The 26,570-nt window shown below is 39.4% G+C and overlaps 2 protein-coding genes across 2 annotated transcripts; both read right to left on the reverse strand.

Annotated features, from left to right (window-relative positions):
* Window positions 1-7,432: 7,432 nt before the first annotated feature.
* LOC127438321 (relaxin-3 receptor 1-like) lies at window positions 7,433-8,635 on the reverse strand. Its single transcript, XM_051693830.1, has one exon. The coding sequence runs from the start codon at window positions 8,633-8,635 to the stop codon at window positions 7,433-7,435; it is 1,203 nt and encodes a 400-aa protein (XP_051549790.1).
* An 8,067-nt stretch (window positions 8,636-16,702) lies between these two features.
* LOC127438582 (cyclic AMP-responsive element-binding protein 3-like protein 3-A) lies at window positions 16,703-26,157 on the reverse strand. Its single transcript, XM_051694271.1, has 10 exons — window positions 26,029-26,157; window positions 25,651-25,761; window positions 25,316-25,556; window positions 24,952-25,085; window positions 23,158-23,268; window positions 22,960-23,066; window positions 21,853-21,921; window positions 21,665-21,749; window positions 21,160-21,256; window positions 16,703-18,799 (listed from the first exon to the last, which is right to left on the reverse strand). The coding sequence occupies exons 1-10, from the start codon at window positions 26,047-26,049 to the stop codon at window positions 18,486-18,488; spliced, it is 1,290 nt and encodes a 429-aa protein (XP_051550231.1). The 5' UTR covers window positions 26,050-26,157; the 3' UTR covers window positions 16,703-18,485.
* Between the last annotated feature and the right edge of the window lie 413 nt (window positions 26,158-26,570).

The raw sequence follows: 26,570 nt of genomic DNA on the forward strand, positions 1-26,570 counted from the left end.
AGGCAGTAATTAAAGCAAAATGAGCCCCTACCAAGTATTGAGTACATATACGGTAAATGAACATACTTTCCAGAAGGCCAACAATTCACTAAAAATGTTTTTTTTATTGGTCTTATGATGTATTCTAATTTTTTGAGATAGTGAATTGGTGGGTTTTTGTTAAATGTGAGCCAAAATCATCACAATTAAAAGAACCAAAGACTTAAACTACTTCAGTCTGTGTGCACTGAATTTATTTAATACACAAGTTTCACAATTTGAGTTGAATTACTGAAATAAATGAACTTTTCCACGACATTCTAATTTATTGAGATGCACCTGTGTATATATATATATATATATATATATATATATATATATATATACAGTGCATCGGGAAAGTATTCACAGCGCTTCACTTTTTCCACATTTTGTTATGTTACAGCCTTATTCCAAAATGGATTAAATTCATTATTTTCCTCAAAATTCTACAAACAATATCCCTTAATGACAATGTGAAAGAAGTTTGTTTGAAATCTTTGAAAATTTATTAAAAATAAAAAACGAAAAAAATCACATGAACATAAGTATTCACAGCCTTTGCCATGACACTCAAAATTGAGCTCAGGTGCATCCTGTTTCCACTGATCATCCTTGAGATGTTTCTACAACTTGATTGGAGTCCACCTGTGGTAAATTCAGTTGATTGGACATGATTTGAAAAGGCACACACCTGTCTATATAAGGTCCCACAGTTAACAGTGCATGTCAGAGCACAAACCAAACCATGAAGTCCAAGGAATTGTCTGTAGACCTCCGAGACAGGATTGTATAAAGGCACAGATCTGGGGAAGGGTACAGAAAAATGTCTGCAGCACTGAAGGTCCCAATGAGCACAGTGGCCTCCATCATCTGTAAATGGAAGAAGTTTGGAACCACCAGGACTCTTCCTAGAGCTGGCCGCCTGGCCAAACTGAGCGATCGGGGGAGAAGGGCCTTAGTCAGGGAAGTGACCAAGAACCCGATGGTCACTCTGACAAAGCTCCAGCATTTCTCTGTGGAGAGAGGAGAACCTTCCAGAAGAACAACCATCTCTGCAGCACTCCACCAATCAGGCCTGTATGGTAGAGTGGCCAGACGGAAGCCACTCCTCAGTAAAATGCACATGACATCCCGCCTGGAGTTTGCCAAAAGGCACCTGAAGGACTCTCAGACCATGAGAAACAAAGATTGAACTCTTTGGCCTGAATGGCAAGCGTCATGTCTGGAGGAAACCAGGCACTGCTCATCACCTGGCCAATACCATCCCTACAGTGAAGCATGGTGGTGGCAGCATCATGCTGTGGGGATGTTTTTCAGCGGCAGGAACTGGGAGACTAGTCAGGATCGAGGGAAAGATGAATGCAGCAATGTACAGAGACATCCTTGATGAAAACCTGCTCCAGAGCGCTCTGGACCTCAGACTGGGGTGAAGGTTCATCTTCCAACAGGACAACGACCCTAAGCACACAGCCAAGATAACAAAGGAGTGGCTCCGGGACAACTCTGTGAATGTCCTTGAATGGCCCAGCCAGAGCCCAGACTTGAACCTGATTGAACATCTCTGGAGAGATCTGAAAATGGCTGTGCACCGACGCTCCCCATCCAACCTGATGGAGCTTGAGAGGTCCTGCAAAGAAGAATGGGAGAAACTGCCCAAAAATAGGTGTGCCAAGCTTGTAGCATCATACTCAAAAAGACTTGAGGCTGTAATTGGTGCCAAAGGTGCTTCAACAAAGTATTGATCAAAGGCTGTGAATACTTATGTACATGTGTTTTTTTTTTTTTTTTTAATAAATTTGCCAAGATTTCAAAAACTTCTTTCACGTTGTCATTATGGGGTATTGTTTGTAGAATTGAGGAAAATAATGAATTTGATCCATTTTGAAATAAGGCTGTAACATAACAAAACGTGGAAAAAGTGAAGCGCTGTGAATACTTTCCGGATGCACTGTATATATATATACAAGCATTGTATAGCCTTCATTCCTCAAAACAATGATTGACTGATGAGTTTCTAGAGAAAGCTGTTTCTATTTTGCCATTTTTTTTTACCTAATATTGACCTTAAGACATGCCAGTCTATTGCATACTGTGGCAACTCAAAAACAAACACAAAGATAATGTTAAGCTTCATTTACGTAACTAACCAAATAGCTTTCGGTTGTGTTTGTTATAATGGCAAGTGATTTTCTAGTACCAAATTAGCAATTTAGCATGATTACTGAAGGATAAGGTGTTGGAGTGATGGCTGCTGGAAACACATAGAAGGAAAGCAGATCAATAATTTTCTATCCAACAGGCAAATTTCATTTACATAAAGGTGAAGGTTTGGAATGTCACACCTCTCTATAACTACGTGGCAGGGCTGATTTTTTTTTTTCAAGGTGAACATTTTAAATTCCTGTACAGCTGATCCATCCCATAATAACACACTATGCAATTAGTCATGCCTGCAGAATTTGGAGTGTAGTCCCTGTGAGCCATTAACTTCAATGTCATGTCCAGGTTTTACTTTGCGGAGCCAACATTAATTATTTCTGAGCCTTCTAGAAAGTTTAGTGCATACTTTATTGGAGCATTGCTTGTTTGCTATACTTTTGCTTTATACTGTAAGAAAAAGGCATGATTTGAACCTTGTTTTTATTTTATCAGTTAGTAAAGTGACCACATTGAATATTTTGATATCAAAATCTATATAAACCTAGAAAAAAAAGTTTTGGAATACAAAAAGTGAAAACAATGTAAGCAAATAAGCAAATATGTGGCATTGACAATGTTAGCTCATTTGTAGGCAGACTTTTAGTCTCAGTCACCAGTCATTTTCATTTAATGGAAAAAAGATGCAATGAAAGTGAATGGTGACTGAGGCTAACAGTTTGCCTAACATCTCCTTTTGATTTCCTTGGTGGAAAGAAAGTCATATGGGTTTGGAACAACATGATGGTAAGTAAATGATGACAGAATTTTATTTTATGGATGATATAAGGGTACAACAAAAGTATTTTATTAAATTAGAAAAATGCAAATAGAAGGATTTTCACTGCTGCACTGTAAACCCTAATAAGTAAGCAGAACTTAAAAACATTTTTTAAATTATGAAACCTTTTTTTTTTTTTTTTTGGTACTAAACATGAATGTTAATTGCCCTTACCTTGAAGTATTGAGTAAGCTAACTAATACATTTTAACGGCACTTAACTTTAAATTAGCTCAACTTAAATACTTCAAGTAGAGGGAAACTAACTAGCTAGTACAGTGAATGTTAGCATGCTGAATGCATGCTAACTGGAAACAGTATGTTATGATTAGCATAGCAGTTGCTCAGTGAGTAAAGCAATATACTGTAGTCTTCATTCTAAGCTCAAGCTCCACTATTCACTTCAATGGTAACCCCGAAAAACTTTAACATAACAGAAACTCGTCTAAATAACACAACAAATCAATAAACACCAACAAATATCCACTGTTACACCCGTCTTGCATAAAGACACATTATATAATGCTTAATTTTAACATTTACTTTCCTTGTGGAGTGCCATGCAAAGCATTTAATTCAGTTAAACGGACGTTCCAGTCAATTTAAAGAGACACGTTCATTAAACTCAAAACAATAAAGCAATTCAGGTTACTTAAATGGTGTCAGTTTTGTGAACTCAAAAGAAAGAGAAAGTTGTAAATACTCATCAAGGTTAATTTATTTGAACTAATTTGTATGATTGAATTTTTCCCTGTAATTAAAACAATTAATTATTTTATGCATTAGGGTTTACAGTGTGGTCTCACACATTTAGACCTTTTTTTCTTTGTCCAAAAGAGCTACTTGCAAATATTTTTAGTCTAATATACATTTTTACTAGCAGCAGAATATTATAGGGTAATTAGCACTGTATACGCAAACATTAACAAAGTTCGGCAAGCTAAAACACCCCAAGAGACTCAATATACAGACAACAAAGCTCACAACCGAAAAGCCAAAATGTATAAACCGAGTAATTATACAGCACAGTGAGTTCATAGTCAGATCATCAAATCAGTTTGACTAATTAATGGTATCTAGCTTTAACTCATCTGCATGCCATTGACTGCTAATACAAGAGAGAGAAACTGGGGTGCTTCCATTTTACAGATACAAGGTTTTGTATATTTATTGATATTTAATAAGTAAAAGAGATAAATAATAGAACATTTAGCACAGTATCCAGTTCTAGGGAAGACTGGGGCTAGTTGTCACACAGGAGAGTTCACAAGGTTATAAGTCAAAAGTACAATCACACATATGTGTTTTCTCTAACAGTGGTTTTGTGTGTTGGTTCCAAACTCCTAGGTTTAAAGGAATATTCCGGGTTTGATACAAGCTAGGCTCAATCGACAGCATTTGTGGCATTATGTTGATTACCACAAACATTTATTTTGACTTTTCCCTTTTTTATTTTGAGTTCCAGTGAGGCATTTACAACGGAGGTTAATGGGGTCAATCCATAAACGTTAAAATACTCACTGTTTCAAAAATGTTCATATTTTGTAATAGCTGTAAATAAGTAAACCTAATAAAACCACATTAGCATACGTTCAAACAAGGGTCAACTATATAATGAAGGTAGATTTTAATCGAAAAGTTTAAGAAAGTTATTTTTCATAAAAGTCAGTTTGGGGCATGTTGTGTTTTATACATTGTAATTTTATACAATTATATACAATTTATAGTTTCATAATTGTGTAACTATTTACATTTTGCAGAGTAGCCTATAATAAGCTTTTTCATTGCTGGTTCCCATTGTGACAACTTACCCCATAATGTGACAACATGCCCCACAAGAGGTCAGCGTGAGCTCAATGAACTGTATCTTGTTTCCTATGAAATAATGTTCGAACAAATCTTTTCTTTTTTTTTTTTTTTTTTTTTTTTTGGCAAAACTTTAAAGTATGTGACTATACAGAAATTGACTTTATTTACTTTTTTTTATTTTTTTAAATCAACTACTCACTGGAGTAAAAAGTGTGACAGCTTGCCCCAGTCTTCCTTATACCATAAATGACCTGACATTGTCATTGAGGTGGATTATCAAAACTACTCAGTAGCCTTAATTGTCAATCAGTATCTATCCCTCTCATTTAAATAAGTTTGGTCAGAGGAATAACACCCTTGGAACAGTTTCAAAAGATTGCAGGACTAATGATTAATGATTCCAGGCCAAAATCATTTTACTAAGGTATTCTCTCTGCGTGCAAGATGACAAGCTGAGTTTCTGTATTAGGTGGTTTCAAATTACTAATGCCACAAAGACTAAAGCAGCATCTTTATAGATTGAATACAAAAGTATGCCAACATAGAGGTCAAAGGACACAAAACTGAGTATAAATAAAGAAGTTCTTGCCTCCCTAATGTCATTATTGGGTTCATGCTCTTCAGCTCTGCCTCCCTTCATTTCAGTTTTTCTGTTTGATGGTCCAGGAAAGAGGATTCACAGCCCTAAAATAATGCATTTTAAAGTTTATATATATATATATATATATATTTGACAAAGTCCCTGAGCATATAGCCAACAAAAGACAATTTCATTCATTCTTAAAGGGATAGATAATTTCTTTGAAATTCTTCAAAAGTCACAATTTTAGTCTCAGTCACCATTCACACATATTTGTTCTACATGCAATTTAAGTGAATGGTGACTGAAACTAACATTCTGCCTAACAAAGTACTATTCATTAGACATTTTGGTAACACTTTACATTAAGGTTCTATTTGTTAACATGAATAAATGCATTAGGTATCATTTTGGTTTTTGTTAATTTATAAAAAACAATTGTTCATTGATAATTTACAGTGCATTACCTAATGTTAAATGGATAATTCGTTTTATTTACTCACCTTCATGCCATTCCAGATGTGTATGACTTTCTGTCTTCTGCTGAACACAGATTAAGATTTTTAGAAGAATATCTCAGCTCGGTAGGTTCATACAATGCAAGTGTATGGTGGCCAAAACGTTGAAGCTCCAAAAAGCACATAAATGCAGCATAAAAGTAATCCATATGGTTAAATCCATATCTTAAGAAGCAATATGATAGGTGTGGGTGAGAAACAGATCAACAGTCTTTTTTTTTTTTTTTTACTATAAATGATCCTCCCTGCACAGTACGTGGCGATACGCTCGAGGAATGTGAACTGCCAAAAACAAAAGAAAAAGAATGTGAAGTGAAAGTGGAGATTTATAGAAAAAAGGACTTAAATATGATCTGTTTCTCATCCACACCTATCATATTGCTTCTTAAGATATGGATTAAACCACATGAATTACTTTTATGCTGCCTTTATGTGCTTTTTGGAGCTTCAAAATGTTGATACCCATTCACTTGCATTGTGAGGACCTACAGAGCTGAGATATTCTTCCAAAAATCTTTTTGTTTGTGTTCTGCAGAAGAAAAAGTCATATCTGGGATGGCATGAGGGTGAATAAATGATGAGTATATTCCTTTAATATACTGTATGCTTTTATTTCTTTTTAATCTATTAGTGTATGTTGAAATTAACATTAACCAAGATTAATAGGTAAGTGCTGTAAAAGTATTGTTCGTTGTTACTTTATGTTAACTAATGTAGTTAACTAATCTTAATGAATACAACTTTATTGTAAATTGCTACCGATATTTTTGTGCTGAGCATTTTGTACAAATTTTGACACATGATAAACTGAAAGAGAAATCCATTGCACAGTATTGTCCCTTGTTGATTAGTCAATGGGAGCTCACAAAATTACTTATGATTGTTAATTATCTTCATAGTTAGTAGTTTTATTCGTTCAGTTTTCATAAATAATGGCATTTCTGTTGTACAACATAAGATTTAAATACATTGAAAGACAAATCAAAATGCAAAGTGCAACACTTCATCAGATTCTACACAAATTGCATGTCAGTTTATAATCGGCAATGGATGAAATGATTGATGGATAAATCACTGACAACTTAATTTTTATGGCTCGTGGAAGAAGATGAGGCTCAACCCCTCCACTACATCTCAGCAGTGTTTTCTTCTGTCTTCAAAGGTTGAAAAACGCAAATGATAACTTATTGTTCCCTTGAAGGATGTCTCGGAAAGAATCCTTATACAGTGCTTCTAATCTGCCGTGAGGAAAGTAAAGGAGAATTGGCCCTGAACTTTGCAATTCCCTGGTGAGTCTGATGACCAGAGATGCATGGCAAAACAGCACAGGATCAGAGAGCACAAAGACACGGAGGGAAGTTGGTGGGGGAAAGGACTGGTGAAACAATTGCGCAAAAGTGATTCGCAATGAAAGCAAGAGAAACTGGGGCAGCTCCCAAAGGAGATTTCTCACGCCTGCTTCGTTCTATCAATCAAAAACAAAGAAGGGGGGGAAAACGAACTTGAAAAGCACCCTGTAAGGACTAGCTCAGACGTCCATTTGCACCAGGACCAGGACAGGGGGCACCTCGGCTACTTTTGCCTTGCGTGGGAGCAGTCGAGCAAGGCTACGGTAAGATGGCGTGGCCCTCAACAGCAGCTCTTTGAGGCCGGCACGGAATTCACGACGAATCAGGCAGTACAGAATGGGATTGAGGCAACTGTTTGTGTGGGCCAAACAAACGGTCAGTGGAAAGGCGTACGCCTGGGCATTGTAGAAGGCCTTACTAAATGGCACCAGGTCGAACTTGATCAGGACACCCCAAAGAGTCAGGGCCTGATTGGGGAGCCAACACAAAAAGAACGACAGGACTACAATCACAACCGATTTAGTGACTTTAGAGCGCCGCTTGTGGCGGCCGTGCTCGCTTTCTGAACCAGCCACGCCACTTATTCTTCGGCTTAGAACGATTCGCAGCAACAGGAGATAGCAGGCGGTGATCACCACCAATGGGATCAGGAATCCGAGCAGAACCTTTTGCAACTGGTAAAGTCCGAGCAACACTTGTGGGTCCCAGCTACCCGTTTCAGGAAAGCGCACTAAGCACAAATCCTCGTCTGTAGCTACCTGGGCGATAGTCGAATACACAGCATGAGGAAGTGTAGCTATTAGCGACACAACCCAGATGCCCAAGCTTATCCATTTGGCTGCTGCCACAGCTGCTCGTCGACTGTGCATCTTCAGCGAGGACGCAATGGAGTAGTACCTGGCCACGCTCATGGCCGTCAAGAAAAATACGCTGGCGTACATATTCATAGTGGTCACAGAACTGATGATTTTACACATAACTTTGCCAAAGGGCCAACGGAAGTCCAACGCCGTGTCTACCGCCCAGAACGGCAGGGTGAGGACAAACTGTAGGTCAGTTAGAGCCAGACCCATCACAAAGCAGTTGATCGAAGACTGCTTTTGCCGGTAGCGTGAGTGCAGGAGGTAGAGCGCAAGAGAGTTCCCTACAAGTCCCAGAGCGCACACCATTGAATAAATGAGGGCGATCATCACACGCACAGCCAAACTTGACCCATCACCTTGCAGTGTTGAACCAGATTCCTTAGTCAACAAATGCAGCCAGCAACGTAAAGATAGGTTCCCGATGGCAGCATCCGTGCAATTGTCCAGCTCTGCGCTGGTGTCCAATGTGTGCTCACATTCTCCCAGCTCCAGAGTTTGTGTTGTGTTATTCCTCTCCATGGCAGGTGTTCCTCTCAGACTGCTGTCATGGTGAAATGAGGAGCACAGAGAAAGGAATCAATGTCAAGTTCATTTTGACCGTTGCACTTTTTCCCCCGACATGGATAAGTACTTCACATGTTGTGAAAGCGCGGTCTCATCAGTCCCAATCTTCCCGCGCACCTCTGTGCACTCGGCAGCGCGCGCACATTCTTTTATACTTCGATGAGCATGACGCGCGCCCGCGCGATGCTGTGGCACGCGCCGCTTTATAACAACTACATATGCATGTTTAGTAGCATGTATTCTCTGAATCGATGTTTTATTGTAAGTCCTTTACTAGTTATAGGCAAATTAACAGAGTTGTGCTCATTGTATGCTTATACTCACCTTTTTTACACCTGTTATATCCCAGAAAGAATTATGAAATGCAAGTATCAGGTGTCTCGCGAGTCTCGTGCTCCCAACTAAATCGGTGAATACGATGACTGTGTGAAGTTTGACAAGAAAGATTAAAAAAAAAAAAAAAAAATGATTATTCAAACTAATACTTTCTTAACCGATGACTCATTTTCACTTGATATGGTAGAGATGGCGCGTGCTCCGCCGAAAAATTTGTATATATAAATATTTAAAACGTCAGTTTTTGTTGAAGACATCAAGAAAAGAGAATAAAAGGTGGGAAACACGGATACTTTTAACACTTACATCTTTGAGGACCGACGTTATCAAAAGATGCATTCTGTTGTATATGATAAATATGCTCTAAATGTGTTAACACTTTACAGTAATATATTTTTTACAGCATTTATTAATCTCAGTTAATGTTAGTTAATAAAAATACAATTGTTCATTGTTAGTTCATAGTGCATTAATTAATGTTAACAAACACAACTTTAAAAATTCATTAGTATGTTGAAATTCACATGAAATAAGGTTAATAAATGCTTTATAAGTATTATTCACTGTTAGTTCATGTTAAACAATGTTGTTAACTAATGTTAACAAATGGAACCTTATTGTAAAGTGTTAATGTTAATGTGATAATGAATATGTAATGCAGCTTTTAATTTAATTAAAATCAATTTGATCAGTTTTCAACTTACTTTTACCTGAAATAAAACATATTTTGGCAAATTAGAAATCTATTAACTATAGCTTTAACTTAGGCTACATATAAATGTGACACTAAAATGTTACTATTCATGACAGCTCTTTATTATCATTCTTACAAAATATAAATATGCAATTACATATATACAGTAGATGGAACATTAAAAATAAATACAAATACAAACTCTCTTTTATATAGCAAAATAATAATTTAATTGAGAAATTACTGGAATGTCAATGGAAAAGTGTCACGGTCCTGTCACTCTGTTAGTCTGGGTTTTGTTCTGACAGGACCGTGGCATCATCGTCCCATGTCTGTCTTGTGTTTCGTTGTCTGTCTTTGTGTGAGCGCAAGGTTTCGGTTGTATTCCCTGCCGTGCGCTCTTTGGTCCATCTTGTTTCATGTTGGGAGCACAGTGTCTGGATCCTGACTTCCTGTCTGGTTCAGTTTCAGTCTGTCGGCATCCGGACACTCGTGCTCCATGTCTGTCTGTTATTGATGTAGGTGCATCACGCTTATGTCATCTTGGCAGCATGCACTCGCGTCAATAGTTTGTCTGTCTCTCGCGAACACGGGTGCGCGTTGCCCAGGTCTCGAGCTGTGCTCATATTGTGCTGAGGTTCGGTCACTTGTGTCTAAGGTGTCGGGTGTGTGTGTGGCTGAACTCTTGCACAGGTGTCCTGTCTTGTTTTTGTCGCTTGTTGCGTGCATCGCGTGGTTTCCTCTGTCGCGGCCAGTGCCCAAGCCTTCAACACGCCCCCAATGTTGTTGACCGGGTGGGTGCCTCGTGCTGAAACCCCCCCCTCCCAACACCGCAAGATACCACCCTGGGCAACTGCGCATATCGCCCATGCCTAAATCCGCCACTGCCCCTGAGCCTTCCACAGCTCCACCCCCTGAGCCGCTCCCTCCTGAACCCTAGCCAGTGGCCGCCATCCAGTTCATTGCCCCCTGTCCAGTGGCCGCCATCCAGTTCACTGCCGCTTGTCCAGCGGCCACCGTCCAGTTCACTGTCCCTGTCTAGCGGCCGCCACCCAATACTCTGACCCCTGTCCAGTGGCCACCGCCCAGTACTCTGTCCCCTCTGCCCTGAGGCCGCCTCCCAGACCACCAGACCCCGCCTTTGCCCTGAGGCCTCCTCCCAGACCACCAGACCCCACCTCTGCCCTGAGGCCTCCTCCCAGGCTGCCAGACCCCACCTTTGCCCTGAGGCCTCCTCCCAGGCCACCAGACCCTGCCTCCGCCCCGAGGCCTCCCCCAGGCTGCCAGACCCAGCCCCTTTCCTTAAGTTCCTTAAGTTCTTAAGTTGTGTTTTCTTACCCTGCCTTCTTGTTTGCCCATTATTAGTTTATTAGTCACACCTGCCCTGTCTTGTTAACCTGTTGATTTCTCTCCCTATTTTAGCCTCCTTGTGTGTGCTGTCCAGTGCCAGTTCGTCTTGTGTGTATTCCAGCTGGTCTTGTTAATCGGTCTTGTTTCCAATCTTGTGTTTTCAGTCTTCCCTGTCAGGCCTGTTTCCCCCGCCTGGTTCCTGTTTCAGTCCGGTCGGTCCTGTTACCCTCTGCCCCAGCCTGGATTAGCCTTTTTCCCCTTCGGGGTAGTTTATGTTTGTTTTTCCCCCTTGTGGAAGTTTTGGTTAGATTTTTGCCCTTTTGTTTGTATTAACAAATTCCTTTATTTTTAACTCCGTGCTTGGTTTCTGCCTCTGCATTCTTGACAAAAAGACCACTTAATGTGGAAAATTATATATATGTATATAAAAAGTTGAATACACATGCATGTACACGGCTGTACACGTGATGTAAAAGAAAATGGGACTCATCGGACCAGGTGACCTTTTTCCACTGCTGCAAGGTCCAGTACCAACACTCGCGTGCCCATTGAAGGTGCTTTCGACGGGGACAGGGGTCATCATGGGCACTCTGACGGGTCTGTGGCTGTGCAGCCCCATACGCAGCAGGGTCCGATAACACTGTATGTTGTGACACATTCCTCCCGTAACCATCATTAAAATTTTCTGGGACTTGTGCCACAGTAGACCTTCTGTCGGTTCAGACCAGACAGGATAGCCTTCGTTGTCCTCGCGCATTGGTGAGCCTTGGGTACCAAGCACCCTTGCTTCGGTTTGTGTTTTGTCCCTTCTCGGACCACTGTTGATAGGTACTCACCACTGCTGACCAGGAGCACCCCACAAACCTTGCCGTTTCAGAGATGCTCTGACCCAGTTGTCTGGTTATAGCAATTTGGCCCTGGTCAAAGTTGGTCAGGTCTTTACTGCTGCCCATTCAACACATTGACTTTGAGAATTGATTGTTTGCTTACCATCTAATCTACCTAGAACTTGCCATGTGGCCTTGTTAGGAGATTATCAATGTTATTCACTTCACCTGTGAGTGGGCATAATGTTTTGGCTCATCAGTGTATTTCAAACTCCTTTTCCATCCATGATAACCCAGGTCACATTTTCCATCCACGATAACCCAGGTCACATTTTTCCCACAATCACGCTTTTAATTACAACCCATTCTTCTTGAAAAGAACCCACAAATCCACACAATGTAAATGATAATTTATTGATTTCAGACCATAGTGTCTTTCATTTTAGTTCTGGTGATAATTTAGAGGATTACTGAGCCAAGAATTGCAAAATGTTTTGTTTTTGTTTTTTCCAAGAGGAGAAAATGTATTTGAATGAACCTTTGAGCATCAACTCAAAACCAGATTAATCAAGTATAAGTGCAGTTCTTCGACAACCTACTTCAACTCTTTAAGTTCAAGAGATGTGTGCGGACTGGACAAGGAGCCCAAAGGAGACGGCTAATCGAAGAAGCGCACCACAGTCCAGTTGATGAAAGATTCAAGGTGCCAAGTCTATCTCTCTTCATGATTAAAGAGGCACTTAGTAAGTTGGAACCCTTCCTAAATGATAGTTTGGTTTGTAAATTTGAGGAATTGACCCATTGATGGGAATCTTCCGCAATCTAAGTAAAGGTTTCCCTTTTATGCTGATTAAGGACTCACCTCTCCCACACAAATTCTAATATAACAATAGAGACATTGTAAAACTGATCAAAGATTCACCCAAAGTCATAATTTACTCACCCGCATGTCATTCCGAACTTGTATGACTTTCATTATTCTGCGGAACACAAAAGATGTTAGGCAGAATGACAGCCTCAGTCACCATTCACTTTCATTGTATAGGAAATAAAATGCAATGAAAAAGTAGATGACAGAATTTTCATTTTTGGGTGAATTATCCCTTTATCTTTATCAAAACCTGTTTACTGAACCCTCTTACATTTGAGCGTATTGTCTATGATGCCTGTCCATCTTACATATTTTTGCACATAATAACACTATTTATATTTTCAATCTAAAAAGTGACCAAAAACTGTTTCACACATCTCAAACTATGTCCTTTTTCATCCTTATTCAGTTATTCAGTTTACACAGTGCTTAAAATGCCAGCGTGATTGAAGATGACATTTATGTATTGATTAATTCATATACAACATACATCTACACAGATCCCTGCTTTCATATCTATTAATTTATGCAACTGTCTAAGTGATTATAGTCTAAAGTGCCTGTGCATTGATAATGGGTGTAGATGCATAAAAAAAATACTATATTTGTCAAGTATGATCACGTTTGTTTTAATAGAGAGGGGCTGTTCACCTGTGTTCTCATCTGCACTGCCCTCATTCTGTCTCCTGTGACATCCAAATTGTTCTGAAAGGCATTTATGTGATAACAACAACTTTTGAGACAGAGAGTTCTCCAGTTAATGGTGCACTCAGAAATTTATACCTCATTAAACATCTTTTGCCCTTAATGAAATGAATACTTTTGAAAAATATGTATATGTACACTCACATGAGATGAAGACTCTAATCATATCATTAGCCTAATGAAAGCTGTTTTATTTTAGCCCCCCCCCTATCATCAGACACAGAATAAATGGCTGACTGAGATTTGCGCCTTTCTTCAATGGTATCAGTATCATTTTTACATAATGCTGCATTCACACCGCTAGGCGTCACTGTCAGTATAGTGCTGCATTAAAGTCATGTCGGAATGATCGTACTTATGCTGCCTTCATGTGCTATCGGAATTATCCTACTTCCCACTGCTGAAGTGGTAATTACGAGTATGTCACGTTCAAGTGCTTTGTTGTTGGAAAGAACAGGAAACATGGATGACGCCAGGTTCATTCATACATATTTTTTGAGGAACTTTTATTTTAACAGCATAATACAAATTACTCAGTTACCCTGCTGACAATAATATAATTTTGGTCAAATACAAGCTATTTTCACGGTGTAAAAATGTACAAAATGCATCAAATTGTTGCTAATATACATAAATGAATATGACCGTAACTGCAAGTGTTAACAATTAGCTGTATTTAGATAAATGAATAAAACCTGTCAATTGACTGCAGAAACCGTACTCCGCCATGTTGAAAGTTTACGACTCCTCCCATCTCAGAAACTCGGATATCAAAATTATCTCTGAGTTTCCCAGTTGTGATTAGGATTGAGGGGTCCTTCATGTGCAACTTCCGAGTGGGAAACTCATATTTACGATAATTCCGATGGCACATGAAGGCAGCATTACCCTTCTACAAAGCTGAGATCATAAAATAGCATAACGCGGCGGTACACTGGCGAGGAGACAAGAGGCCGTTTTTTTAATGGATGTCTATGGAGGAGATGCTTCATTATGCTAAATAAACTGCTTTTGTTAGGAAACAGCTCATCACTTTATGAATTGATCACATGTCTGCTAATTTTCAACATGTTTTACACTAAGCAATCCTTTTGGAATTAACTATATGTGGAGTTTACTACAACATAACTGCTGTTTTATAAGAGAAGACACGAACAATTTTGCGACAGGTAGGTGTCAGTTTACAGCTCTCCTTAGTCATTTGTATGGTATCCACAAACGGTGATTTAAGACCAAAAGATATTTCACGCAAGTACGCAAACACAGACGCGAGTGTTTGGCCAACGCTTGGCCAATGCATGGTCCCATTGTACGTACATTACGTGTGCTCTCGCGTTGCTCTGGTGGTAACAAACCCCAGATCACAAGGGGACAATAGATTTTTTAGGTATGACCACAAAACCAGATGTGGTAGATGAGTCGATAGTTGAGGAGTAGGGAGAGACACGGAGAAAAAACAAGTTTGTCTGAATGGACTGGGGACAAAAAACTTATATATATTTTTCAAAAAGTTTCAACTCAAATTGCTGCCCTAGTCCACCATGACAGTTGTTGATTGAAAGAAGAAAATCCGCCCTAGCGCCCCTTGCGACAACGCTGAGAATGCAGCACATACGTTGTGTTATGAATTGAGTGCTGACACATTTCACAACGCAACGATGATTTCAAATCTGTTAGCAATAAAATCTGTTAATATTGGAATCATAAATTGTGCTTCTTGATCTCATATTACACTAAAACATGCAATTTTCCTGGCTTGTATAGCTAATTCGCATTAATGAGTTGATTGACAGGCGATGTCTATATATAAAAGATGATTGGCTCTTTTACCAGTAAGGTGGGACTTCCTTTCTACATCTGTTGACTGTTGGGCATGAGAGCTTTTTTGTTGGGCCTACCAATTTCTCCCATTCATTTAAACAGAAGTGGCCTATCTCTGCTAAATAGTCTCTGCTCTTATGCTCTCTCTTATGGTAAAAGCACGGAGGTTGTTATTTCGGTATAGAAGATCTCAGGTATTTACGAGTGGGAAACTCGGAATTGTTATAATAATTCAGTTTTACTTGATGATTTTGACTGTGCAGTTTAGTTTGTATGCTTTTTTTGTACTGTTAATGTAGATTAACAATAAAACTTGCCGAAGATAACCCTGATAGGACACGAACAGCACCCAGACGTCTATTTTGTGTGTGTTTACATCTGGAAAACTTATTTTTTGCATTGTCTATTAGATGTTTCCTCTCAGATGCCAATAAGACATTCAGCAAGTGTTTTTGAGACGTTTATGATTTAAAATGTTTGTATATGTGATCTTTTAAAGATGTTTAGCAGATGTTAATTAGATTGTGATGCTTTCCAGATGAAAAGATCTAAAACAGACATCTTGCAGATGTACACGTGTTATCTGGGAAGACTCTTTTAGTTGGTTAAGCAGCAACAAGCATTTGCAGCAAAATGACATTTCCCATTATTACATGTGGCCGCACAAGAATAATAAAATAAACAGATTAAGCATTATGTTGTCTTCACTTGTTAGCGAAACTATCGTAAATACGAGTTTCCCACTCGGAAGTTGCACATGAACTCAAGTCGTAATTATGACTGGGAAACTCAGAGATAATTTTGATACCCGTGTTTCTGAGAAGGGAGGAGACGTAAACTGTCAACTGTATTCATTTTTCTAAATACAGCTAATTGTTAGCACTTGCCGTTTTGGTCATATTCTTATATCAGCAACCATTTGATACATGCTGTACATTTTTACGGCGTGAACATTTTTGACCAAAATACCACTATCGTCAGCAAGCTAACTGTGTAATATGTATTATGGTGTCAAAATAAAAGTTCCTTTTACACCTAATGCGTGGCTATTAGGGATGTCATAAAATATCAATATATCGATTATTGATCGGTACATTATTTTATCGATATATTTTTGGGGCATCAATATATTAAAATTAACCAGCATTTAAATTAGAAGGCCAATTTGTGTGCTTTCAAATTCACTCAATTGGCCTCTGCTTATTAGTCTGGCGTAATAGCTTTGGGAGACCACAAGAGGGTGATATACCATGAATCTCCCACACACACACACACACACACACACACACACACACACACACACACACAGGACTAGCTGAAGTGGGGCAGGAAATGGCAGTCCAGATTTACGAAAGTTTTGGTTCTTCTTCAAGAATGAACAACTTGACATTGAGGTTAGTGTGTGAAACTGCTCAAACTGAAGGATTAGAAATGACAACATTTATTACGCAATTTCTCTGTATGTAGCCTTAAATATGTCTTTCATTCAAGCTGTCAAACCACAAAGCTACTTGTAACTGAAAGTAAATTGTGTAGGCTCTATGAAAGATACATGTTCACAATAGATCACCCAGTGATGGTTAGAGTAAATAATCTTTATCCTTTATTAATGAGTTGGGTTGAATTTAGTGGAAAACTCAGCGACTTCAGAATGTTGGCAGTGTGTTCATACCTTTGTAGAAAATAAATAATTGTTTCTAATTTTAGAATGGGCCATGTCGTCCGCTAGACATGTCAGGTGTGCGACCCCCTTTAATTTTCCTTACTGCTACCACTTTATCAAAGTTGTGTTGAGAAATATGTCTGAAGAGACAAATACTACTGTGCAACAAGCAGCCCTATTTATATATGAAAAAATCCCGATATAAGTCGATAATCATCAGGGAAATATTCCGATTATCGATGCGTGAAAAGGCATCGATCCCAAGCCTAGTGGCTATGCTCTTCATTTCAAAAAAGCTTCCTACCTTCGCTAGTAAGTGAAAAAGAGAGAAAGAAGAATGAAACAAAGCTGACGGGTTCTAAATGCAAAATTCATGAATTGGAACAGAATGATTTCATATTATTATTCAACACAGCTATAAAGAGTCCAGAGGTCTGGTTCCAGAAGTAAAAATCCCATTCATTTTCTCCATAGGGGAATTGATTTTTAATGATAACTTATAAACTTTTAAAGACAGGCCTACTCGGAGCTCCAAGGTTGTTAATAGATGGTAAACGCTTCTGTTGAAGTCATCAGTCCACATTATTTCAACTTAATTTTTAATAAACCGTGTTTAATAGTGGAATTCTTGGTGGAAAAACTACACTACCAATGATTGTGAAAAGAAACGATCCAATCAGATAATTGCGGAGAACAAATTGCACCATAAGAGCTCTGCAGTGACCGCCCACTGATGTACTGTTAATGATGATGACGAGTCAGTGTTCCTACACTCTCAAACTACTTATACTGTATATTTGTATTTATCTGTACATTTCGTAATGAAATGAAAATATATTGTTTCCATACTTATAGTCAACAACTTTAAATTCATAGTTTCATATTTTTCCATTGCTTTTTAATTTGACTGCATCATTCGCAACACTATATGGGATTGTTGTTCGTTTCCATACGGTAAGAACACAGTCTTGTACCTTTGTCTTTTTGTCAATACGTTTTTGCTTCAAATCAAAGTTTGTAATGTTGTAATTCACCTCGAGGCTGGTTGGATTGGTTCATGGCTTAGAAGTCCTTTATGAAGTACTTTATGAAATCCCTATGGGGAAAAAAAAATGCACTACAGCTGTGGCTGAAACTAAAAGTGATCATTGCCTTTACAACTACAGTAGAGCCCAAAAGTTAAGAAAGTCATTCATGAAATTCAGGTTAATTGATCAATACATCTCAAAATGTTATGCTGATCATATAAAATCTATATTAAATTGAAAACAAATGCAAAATGCACTTTATATTTTAACCAAAAACAAAGATTGCCACTTCTTAAAAAATGAAAAATGAAACTAAAGAGATAAAACTGAATTATTGCTTTAACCAAAGTTATATAATACTCAAAAAGTATACATCTCCACAAGATTACTTCAGCAGAAATAATAATAATAAAAAAAAAGACCTTCCAACCATCTGTTAGCTGGATTTCGTTTCAAAAAGCCCTGTTAAAGGAGTTTTGACAAATCTCTGGGTAAATCCCCCCGTGCCCTTCACATATCATCAGCATGTGGACTCCGCCTTGAGCCACGTCGTGGAGTCAAAGTCACCGTGGCTACATGCCCAGTGATGGGGTCTCCATGGTGATGGTCATCATGCTGGTCGACACTGTGGTTGTGAGATTCAGGGTCGTAAATGGTGAGTCCTGGTCTCCTGTGAAATTTTCCCAGAAGAGACGTTATCTCATCCATATTCTTATCCCCAGAGAACTGAGGAAGCATTTTGGAGTCTTCAGCCACAGAGTATGGATGCTCAAGGGTGTGCAGCACTCGAGAAGACTGAAGGTAGCGCAGTGACCGTGACTGAACTGCAGAGGGGTTAAAGGAAAATGTTAAGAATACATTTCAGAGGTGACCTTGCTTCAACGTTTCCTCCCAGAAGCTTATGTCTATCAAACATTTAGAGAATATTTTATGAAAGGTGTATATTGTGTGTCACAAGTTCACAGCACACATTACTTGCTCCAATTCTAGTGTCACATAAAGTCGCTCCATAAAGTACTGGACACATTTAACGATGTTGGAATTTCATTACATTAGATAACGAAATATCAAAGTAAGTGGCATCAGCAAACGACTCTTTGGCAATTACTTTTATGCAACTGGTGTCAAGGTAATTTTTAATGGATGTTTTAAGTCAGTTCACACAGGTGTCCTAACAGAGTAATTATAAGTGCAGTTCATCACGTTAACTTTCGACAAGTTCCACTAATGTTTGACAAGCAAAAAGTGTCCAAATACTTTATTCTTCATTTTGAACAATATACTGTATATTCTGTTTTATAATCTGAAACCTACATTTACATTTATGCATTTGGCCGTTTTTGGAGCATCTTACAGTACAGTACACTTAATACAGGGACAATCCCCCAAGAGCAACTTGGAGTTAAGTGCCTTGCTAAAGGACAAAATGGTGGATGATTTGGTGATCGAACCGGCAACCATCTGCTTACCAGTTCTGTGTTTAAAGCCCACTACGCCACACCATCCACAACCTTGCAAACGTATTTTATTAAATGTTTGGCTCGAAAAGTATTTGCACTATATTTCTGTTAGATAAATGCCACTTGGTTCAATGTTTTGCTATATAATTCAATGACATTCATACATTTTTAAGTTTGGCTTAAGTGCTCAAATACTCGCTTTTATTCTAAGCATACATGGGTGTTTCTTCAATTTCAGGCAATTTATGAACTGTGAACTTCTGGAAAGTAAAGTCTCGATATAAAAAGTTTTCACACTCCCACTAGTTGTTTTTTTTTTATTTGTTGACTAACAACATACAACAGTGCATGCACACTGTCATTGTTTTTTTGTTGTTGTTTTTGAAAGTTATGAAAATTCCCACCACAGATATTTCCAGCACATCTCAAATTGTGTATTGTGTTTAACAGAATTCTGTGATGGAAATGACACTGGTGGAAATGACATTTTTAGTGTTTTTTTTTTTTTAAATGGCTGACTCTTTTGTCCTGCTAGGGCTAAATTTTAAAATTTACAGCTTGATTGTAAATGACGCCTAATAAAAATATCCTGCTCACAAGTGATATTTTCCTTGAATTTTCTTAGTCCTAGTCATCTCAAGCAATGTTGTTGTGCCTGATATTCACTTTGATAGCATTGTTAAAGATAAATCTTACTTTGTACAACCTTCACAATGCATTCCTTCAAAGGCGATGGGAAGTTTACTCGGAATTGCTGTCCGGCAGCGATACACGAGGGCAATTGCGTTTCATACCCTACATGGAAATGACGCAGGGCCACGCTTCTTACTTTTCTTTTTCATGCATGGGCAGTAAGGGGATTTAAGCATTTTCAGACGTTTCAGTGTAGACAAGCAACTTTTGGAAGACGTTTGAAAATGTGGACAGAGAGCGTTTTGAAAATGAAAATCAAATTCATATTTATCAGGATTAATGTGGACGTAGTCTAAATGTGACTTTCATATAGCAGCAACAACAACAAGAAAAGTCATTTTAAAAATCAATCCCACGGACATGAAAATGCCCAAAGTTGAAAAAACACTCACGTATTATCAATATGTGCTTGCCCAGGGAATCGAACCCATGACCTCACCATTGCTTAGGCCATTCACCAATTGAGCAAGAGGAACTCAAATAAAACAGGAATTTTCAGTTATTTTATATCTTTGGAACTAAAATAAACAAATGCAGTCGAGTCCCGCTGTGACACGCTTTATGCTTTTTTTTTTATCCTAAGACTTAAACCTTTCACTTCAAAAGAGCTGCCGAGCTCAACAGGACGCTAATCAAACAAGACTGTGTCCAACTGGACCAAACTTTAACCATGACCTCCGCTTACCCTGCAGAATAAGAATTGATTCCCCTCAAAATCACTGACAGCAGTTTGATGAGGACAAATTACAGATTTTCTTCCACGCCACTGATTTAACATTAGGGAAACATGACTAAGCTCTTTGCCATTTTTCTAGTCCACATCAACTCCCTCAGTACTTCCAGTAACTGTCATGAAGTTTCAGCGAAAGCCTAATGGCTTGTCAACTGATACATTACACAGACTGCTTAAGACCCTTGGTTCTTCGAGCATGACATTTTCTTCTCAGGTTATAGGAGTAGTCTTCTCCACAAGGACTGGGGCCTAGCTGGGGAGAACCTAGTCTAAGAGATGTTTAGGCCAGACAACTCACCTCTCAATGGGCTGAATTCTCCATGTTGGCTGACCTTGGTATCTGTGAAGGGCTTTAGATTGGGCAGTAGAATTAGGGTGAATGACAGAAGCAACACCTGAGGGACAGAAGCAGATGGACGGCTTGAGTGTAACAGCACGGATGGCCAATAGTGAGACACTACTTTGATGTAACTACCATATACTGTATAAGGGGTATTCTCAAGAAGCCGTAGATTGTACTTCCTTGATCTGTGATTAGTGCATTCCCAAGCCTCCTTCTAGGAGGGGCACCCTGGTGATTGCTTTTAGAGTGTTTGTCTAATTCGTTGTTTTGTGCTGTCTCACAAAGGACAACGCAATGTACCTTAATTTTTGGGTGAACTTGTTAAAGGACCAGTTCACCCCCCAAAAAATAAAAAATAATAATTCTGTCAATATTTATTCACCCTCATCTTGTTGAAAACCTGAAAATTAATGCAGGTACAAGGTATGTGTGTATGATTACTGGAGTCTGGAACCCTCACCAGAACGCATGCCCTGGTCTGGGCCGGTTTGTTGGATCCGTTCATGACCAGCGCCTGCAGCCTACGCAGCTGTTCCATCAGAGACCTGAGACAGAGAGAGAAGGCTAGAAAGTTCAATTTCCAGGAGCCTCTGTGGGCTCCAGTGTGAGGCAGAACTGTGAAGATTACCAAATAAATGATTCCCTCACATGTTACATTTCTCCAGTTGGAAGACCTTCCTCTGCAATTCCTGGTTATGCACACTGCATGCAGCCATCCTACAAAAACAGATTTCCCTCAAGAACCAAGCAACTCATTCCAAGTAAGGAAAACAAGCAATCTCAAAGTCTGGCTGTAATCAAATCTACTCTCAAGCTAACTGTCAAACACAGAAGTAAATTTTATTTGACTCTCAACCTTTACACTGCACCTGGTATTTTGCCAGGGAGGTTTGTGTTCAGTAGCTGTAAATTTCATCAAGCTTGGATTATGATTGCATTTTGACAATCCATACACATAGCTTCCATGTGGAAGCTTTGACATCCAAAAGATGCTGTGAATAGTTCACTCAAAAATAAAAATTATTTTGTTCCAAACCTGAATGCCTTTCTCTCTTCCATGGAACACAAAGGGAGAAAAAATGTCAATGCTGCTATTTGCCTTACAATAAAAGTGGAGCTCCACAAAAAAAGCACCATAAAAGTATTCCATACAGCTTGTGCGCTCTATGTCAGGGACTACAATTTAAATTGTTATTCGCTATAAATCTTTGCCTCCACCTTAGCACTCAAATCTCACTTGCATGCACATATGCAAATATCAGTCACATGATATGTAGGGTTGCCAGCTGTCCCATATCAGCCAAGATGTCCCATAGGGGGACCCCCAGCTCAAAATGCTAAAACATGGTGAAGAGTTGGCCACCTTAATCACATGTGAACTAATGCGTTCGGCATTGCACCCTATTTGAATATGCTTGCACAAATTAGATTTAAGAGCTACAGCGAAGAGGAAGATTTTCAGTGAATAACTAATGGTCTAGAAGACTTGGAATATAGAGCACAAATGGACTTCCATGGTATTTCTTGTTCTATTTGGAGCTTGACAACAGCTGGTAACATTCACTTTTATTGTCTGGAAAAGAGCACCTCAGAGTTTTTGTTTCCTCTTTTGTGTTCCACAGAATAAATAAACTCATACGTGTTTGATACAACATTTGGGTGAGTAAATAATGACAGATGGGTGAACTACTGTATTCCTTTATGCTTGGTGCCCAGCATCTTTTGGTTCATTTATTTGAGCACAACAGTCGATACCTGCTCTCCAGGCCATCAATATATTCTTTCTTCTTCTTTCTGCTGTCTTGGGCCGACTGCTTGTTGCGGATCTTTCTGCGAATTTTCTTCAGAATCCTTTCCTCGTACTTGATCGGGGGAGGAAAGGAGAAATAATGAACTACAAAGAAAATCTGGTGCTCCCTACTTTCATGGTATAATTTCCAGCTGAGACTTTACCTTTGTGAGTGGAAACTGATTGGGCAGAGTCACTCCCTCCTTGGCAAGCAGTCGTTTCTCATCCTCTGTAAGAACAAGCTCCTGGTAGAGCTGCTGGGAAGTTTTTGTGGGCTGTAAAGATGACAGGAATATCAATCTGACATGAAAGTAACAAATGCTATTAACATTTCTTCCTGCCTGGATGGTTAGACTCAGGCATGGGCACAGTCCAGCTGAGACATATCGAGAGAACAAACAGAATTCATGTCTTCACTTACTTCCGAGTCGATCTGCACTAAAGACTTAGGGGCCATTCACACCAAACATTATTATGCGTCCATCTGCACTGTTTTTAATTGCTTTTCTATGTAAACATGCACTAGACGGATGTCTTTGACCTTTGCGCTGCACCTCGCTATTTTTTCAGCATTTTGCGCAGGAGCGCTGCATTTTTAAGTTTGACATTTTTTTTTTACAAGAAGTGCACCTCGAGACACCTGCGTTCTGTAATATGCGTTGCACCGTGACTAGCTTTTTTAGTGCAAAAATGTGTTAGTTCTGAGTCGTAGGGGGACTATAACAGTGGGGTGTCAGTCAAAACACCTTGAAACATGTATCCATTTGCATCATTTATTTAGATGACCAATTCCAATACCCAAGTATGCAAGTACCAAGAATGAATAAAATTACCCGGATGTGTTCTTTTTTTTTTTTTTTTACCCAATTTGGAATGCCCAATTCCCAGTGTGCTTTTAAGTCCTCGTGGTCGCGTAGTGATTCGCCTCGATCTAGGTGGTGGAGGATGAATCCCAGTTGTCTCCGTGTCTGAGACCATCAACCCACGCATCTTATCACGTGGCTTGTTGAGCGCATTGCCATGGAGACATAGCGTGTGTGGAGGCTTCACGCCATCCACCGCGGCATCCGTGCCCAACTCACCACGCGCCCCACCGAGAACAAACCACATTATAGCGACCACAAGGAGGTTACCCCATGTGATTCTACCCTCCCTAGCAACCAGGCTAATTTGGTTGCTTGGGAGACCTGGCTGGAGTCACTCAGCACACCCTGGAATTCAAACTAGCGAACTCCAGGGGTGGTAGCCAGCGTCTTTTACCACTGAGCTACCCAGGCCCCCACCCGGATGTGTTCTTGATCAGGCTGAATGTCAAGGATGTGTCGGATGGTGACTTGTGCGGAAGAACCCATTTGATGTCCCAGAAGTCAGTTTTCCGCTGTAAGCTTGCGTAAGACTGACAGCTTGTGAGAGTCATCATACTCCGTTAACATTTGTTGTTTTGATGGGCATCATTTTAATAAAGTAATAAACACATGGAGGAAACAAGTGTTAACAGACTTCTCAGCCTTTCTTTCAAGGTGTGATGATAATACTACTATCACTGGTGTGTGATAATGCCAGTAGAACTCTTATTGGCTACAGATGTGCTGGGATGGTCAATTGCGCAACAGGAATATTGCAGCACATGTCAAAACCGATTCAACATCCTCCTGTTCTTTGAAGGTAGCTAGGCAAGAATGGTCTTCATGAGAACCCAAGTCTCTGCATTCTTAACATTAAGAAACATCTATGTAAATGCTTGCTAGATGGATGTCTTTGACAGTTATGCTGCATCTCGCTGTTTTTTTGTTAAAAACGCTTCTCGAGACACCTAGGTTCTGTTCCATTAGTTGCGCTGTGTCTAGCACTTATTTTTTTTGTGCAAAAACGAGTTTGGTCAGAACAGCCCCTTACTCCACCCTGCCCTATTCTGCCTTGTGTATTTTACTTAACTTCATGCCTGAGTGAAAACTCACAGGCTCTGGTGTGCCAGATAACAGCAGGTCCTTGACAGTGAGGGGAGATCCAGTGGTTGGTTGCACCCGTGGCATTTCAGATACGCGCCTCATCCCTTTGGCCCTGTCTGGGAAGAAGCCAGTCTCCCAGCCATCTGCAACAATAGATAATACAATTTATCCTCCTTTGTTTGTGTGTGGAAAGATTCACAAAGCTCAGAAATAGGTGATTATCTTCAGAAAGTGTACAAAAACAAGGACATATAATGCGGTGAACCAATAAGTACATGCTTGCATTCTCTGTTGGGAAGCCAGTAATCATCTGAATTTACAGTGTGAATCAGTCTTGAGCCTTTTTGCTACAGCTACATGAAGTGAGACTCACTGAAATCAAAAGGGAAGTTGGTTTTAAGACCATGATTGTGTTGTGTCTCAGATGGGACAAAGCAGGGCACCACAGGGAGGCTTCCAGTTGGTGGCGGACTGTCGATGTGATCCGAATGAGGGTCTTCGCTTATTCCACTGTCACTTGGAGAAGGTGACCAAACCGGTGACCCGGACACAGAGTCACACCCACCTAGAAGTGTGTTGAAGAAGTCCTCTCTACCATGGGTGGGCATCATCATCTTTCAATCAAAAGTACAGGAGAGATTTACATGCTATGGTTAATCTTGTAAAATTTGGAGAATTAAAGAAATTATTGTATGTGCAACATCTTACATGTGGATCTTGAACTGGCCAAAGCTGATTTTGTTGCCCCATATCCTCATGCCGTAAGATGCCGTCATTTTTATCGAAGAGCAAATCAAGCAGTTCTAACCCCTCACAACCCTATTAGATAGCAAGTGAAAATATTTGCCATTTATTTATTGTTGGTGGAATTCAAAGGAACTGGAAAATAAGAGTTTTCAATCAGTACTAGACAAAAATGTAAAAAAGTTGAGAGCGAATAAGAAGACAGGAAAGATAACTTGTTCATTTTTCTGAACTTTGCTCTGTGGAATATTACATGGGCAGGCAAGATAACAAAGATTACGCCTAATGCTAATTTCTTCTCACTAGTATGAAAAAAAAAAAATATAGATCATTAGGACTTACCTGATCAGAAAACAGTTCCATTACTATGACCCAGGTGTAACACTGTCTAAAATGTCCTTGAATTAACGTAACAAAATGGGACCGAATGAAAAAAAATCTGTCAATAGGTTGTCCTGTCTCTCTGTCTGCAACTTATCGCTCACTGAGAACAAAGTTCAAACTCCAGCGCAACAATCAGGTCATCATCCTCAGTGCTGCCTTTTGATTGGATGTTCTGTTGGGATGTGAGATAAAACACAGAGAAAATGTGGGAACTACTGAGAGGAACGGTGTAGTTTGCAGCTGTTGCAGTAGCTTGTATCCAGTACAAATCTATAGCGATTAAATTAACAGAGTAGTAATAGTGAAGTCGTGCCATGTAGTGTACATTAAGAGGGCAACTTCACACCAGATATTACGGCAGAACTATGTGTTTTTAACCACCAGTAAATCACTGCTCTGTTACTGCAATGTGCTTTCAAGATCAAATAAGGGTTTCTGACATTTGTTGTGGGAAAACACCTGATGCAGACAGTCAGAGTTTAAAGGTCATTTTCCCCCAT

This window comes from Myxocyprinus asiaticus, chromosome 49 (genome assembly GCF_019703515.2).
Source record: "Myxocyprinus asiaticus isolate MX2 ecotype Aquarium Trade chromosome 49, UBuf_Myxa_2, whole genome shotgun sequence".
NCBI lineage: Eukaryota > Metazoa > Chordata > Actinopteri > Cypriniformes > Catostomidae > Myxocyprinus > Myxocyprinus asiaticus.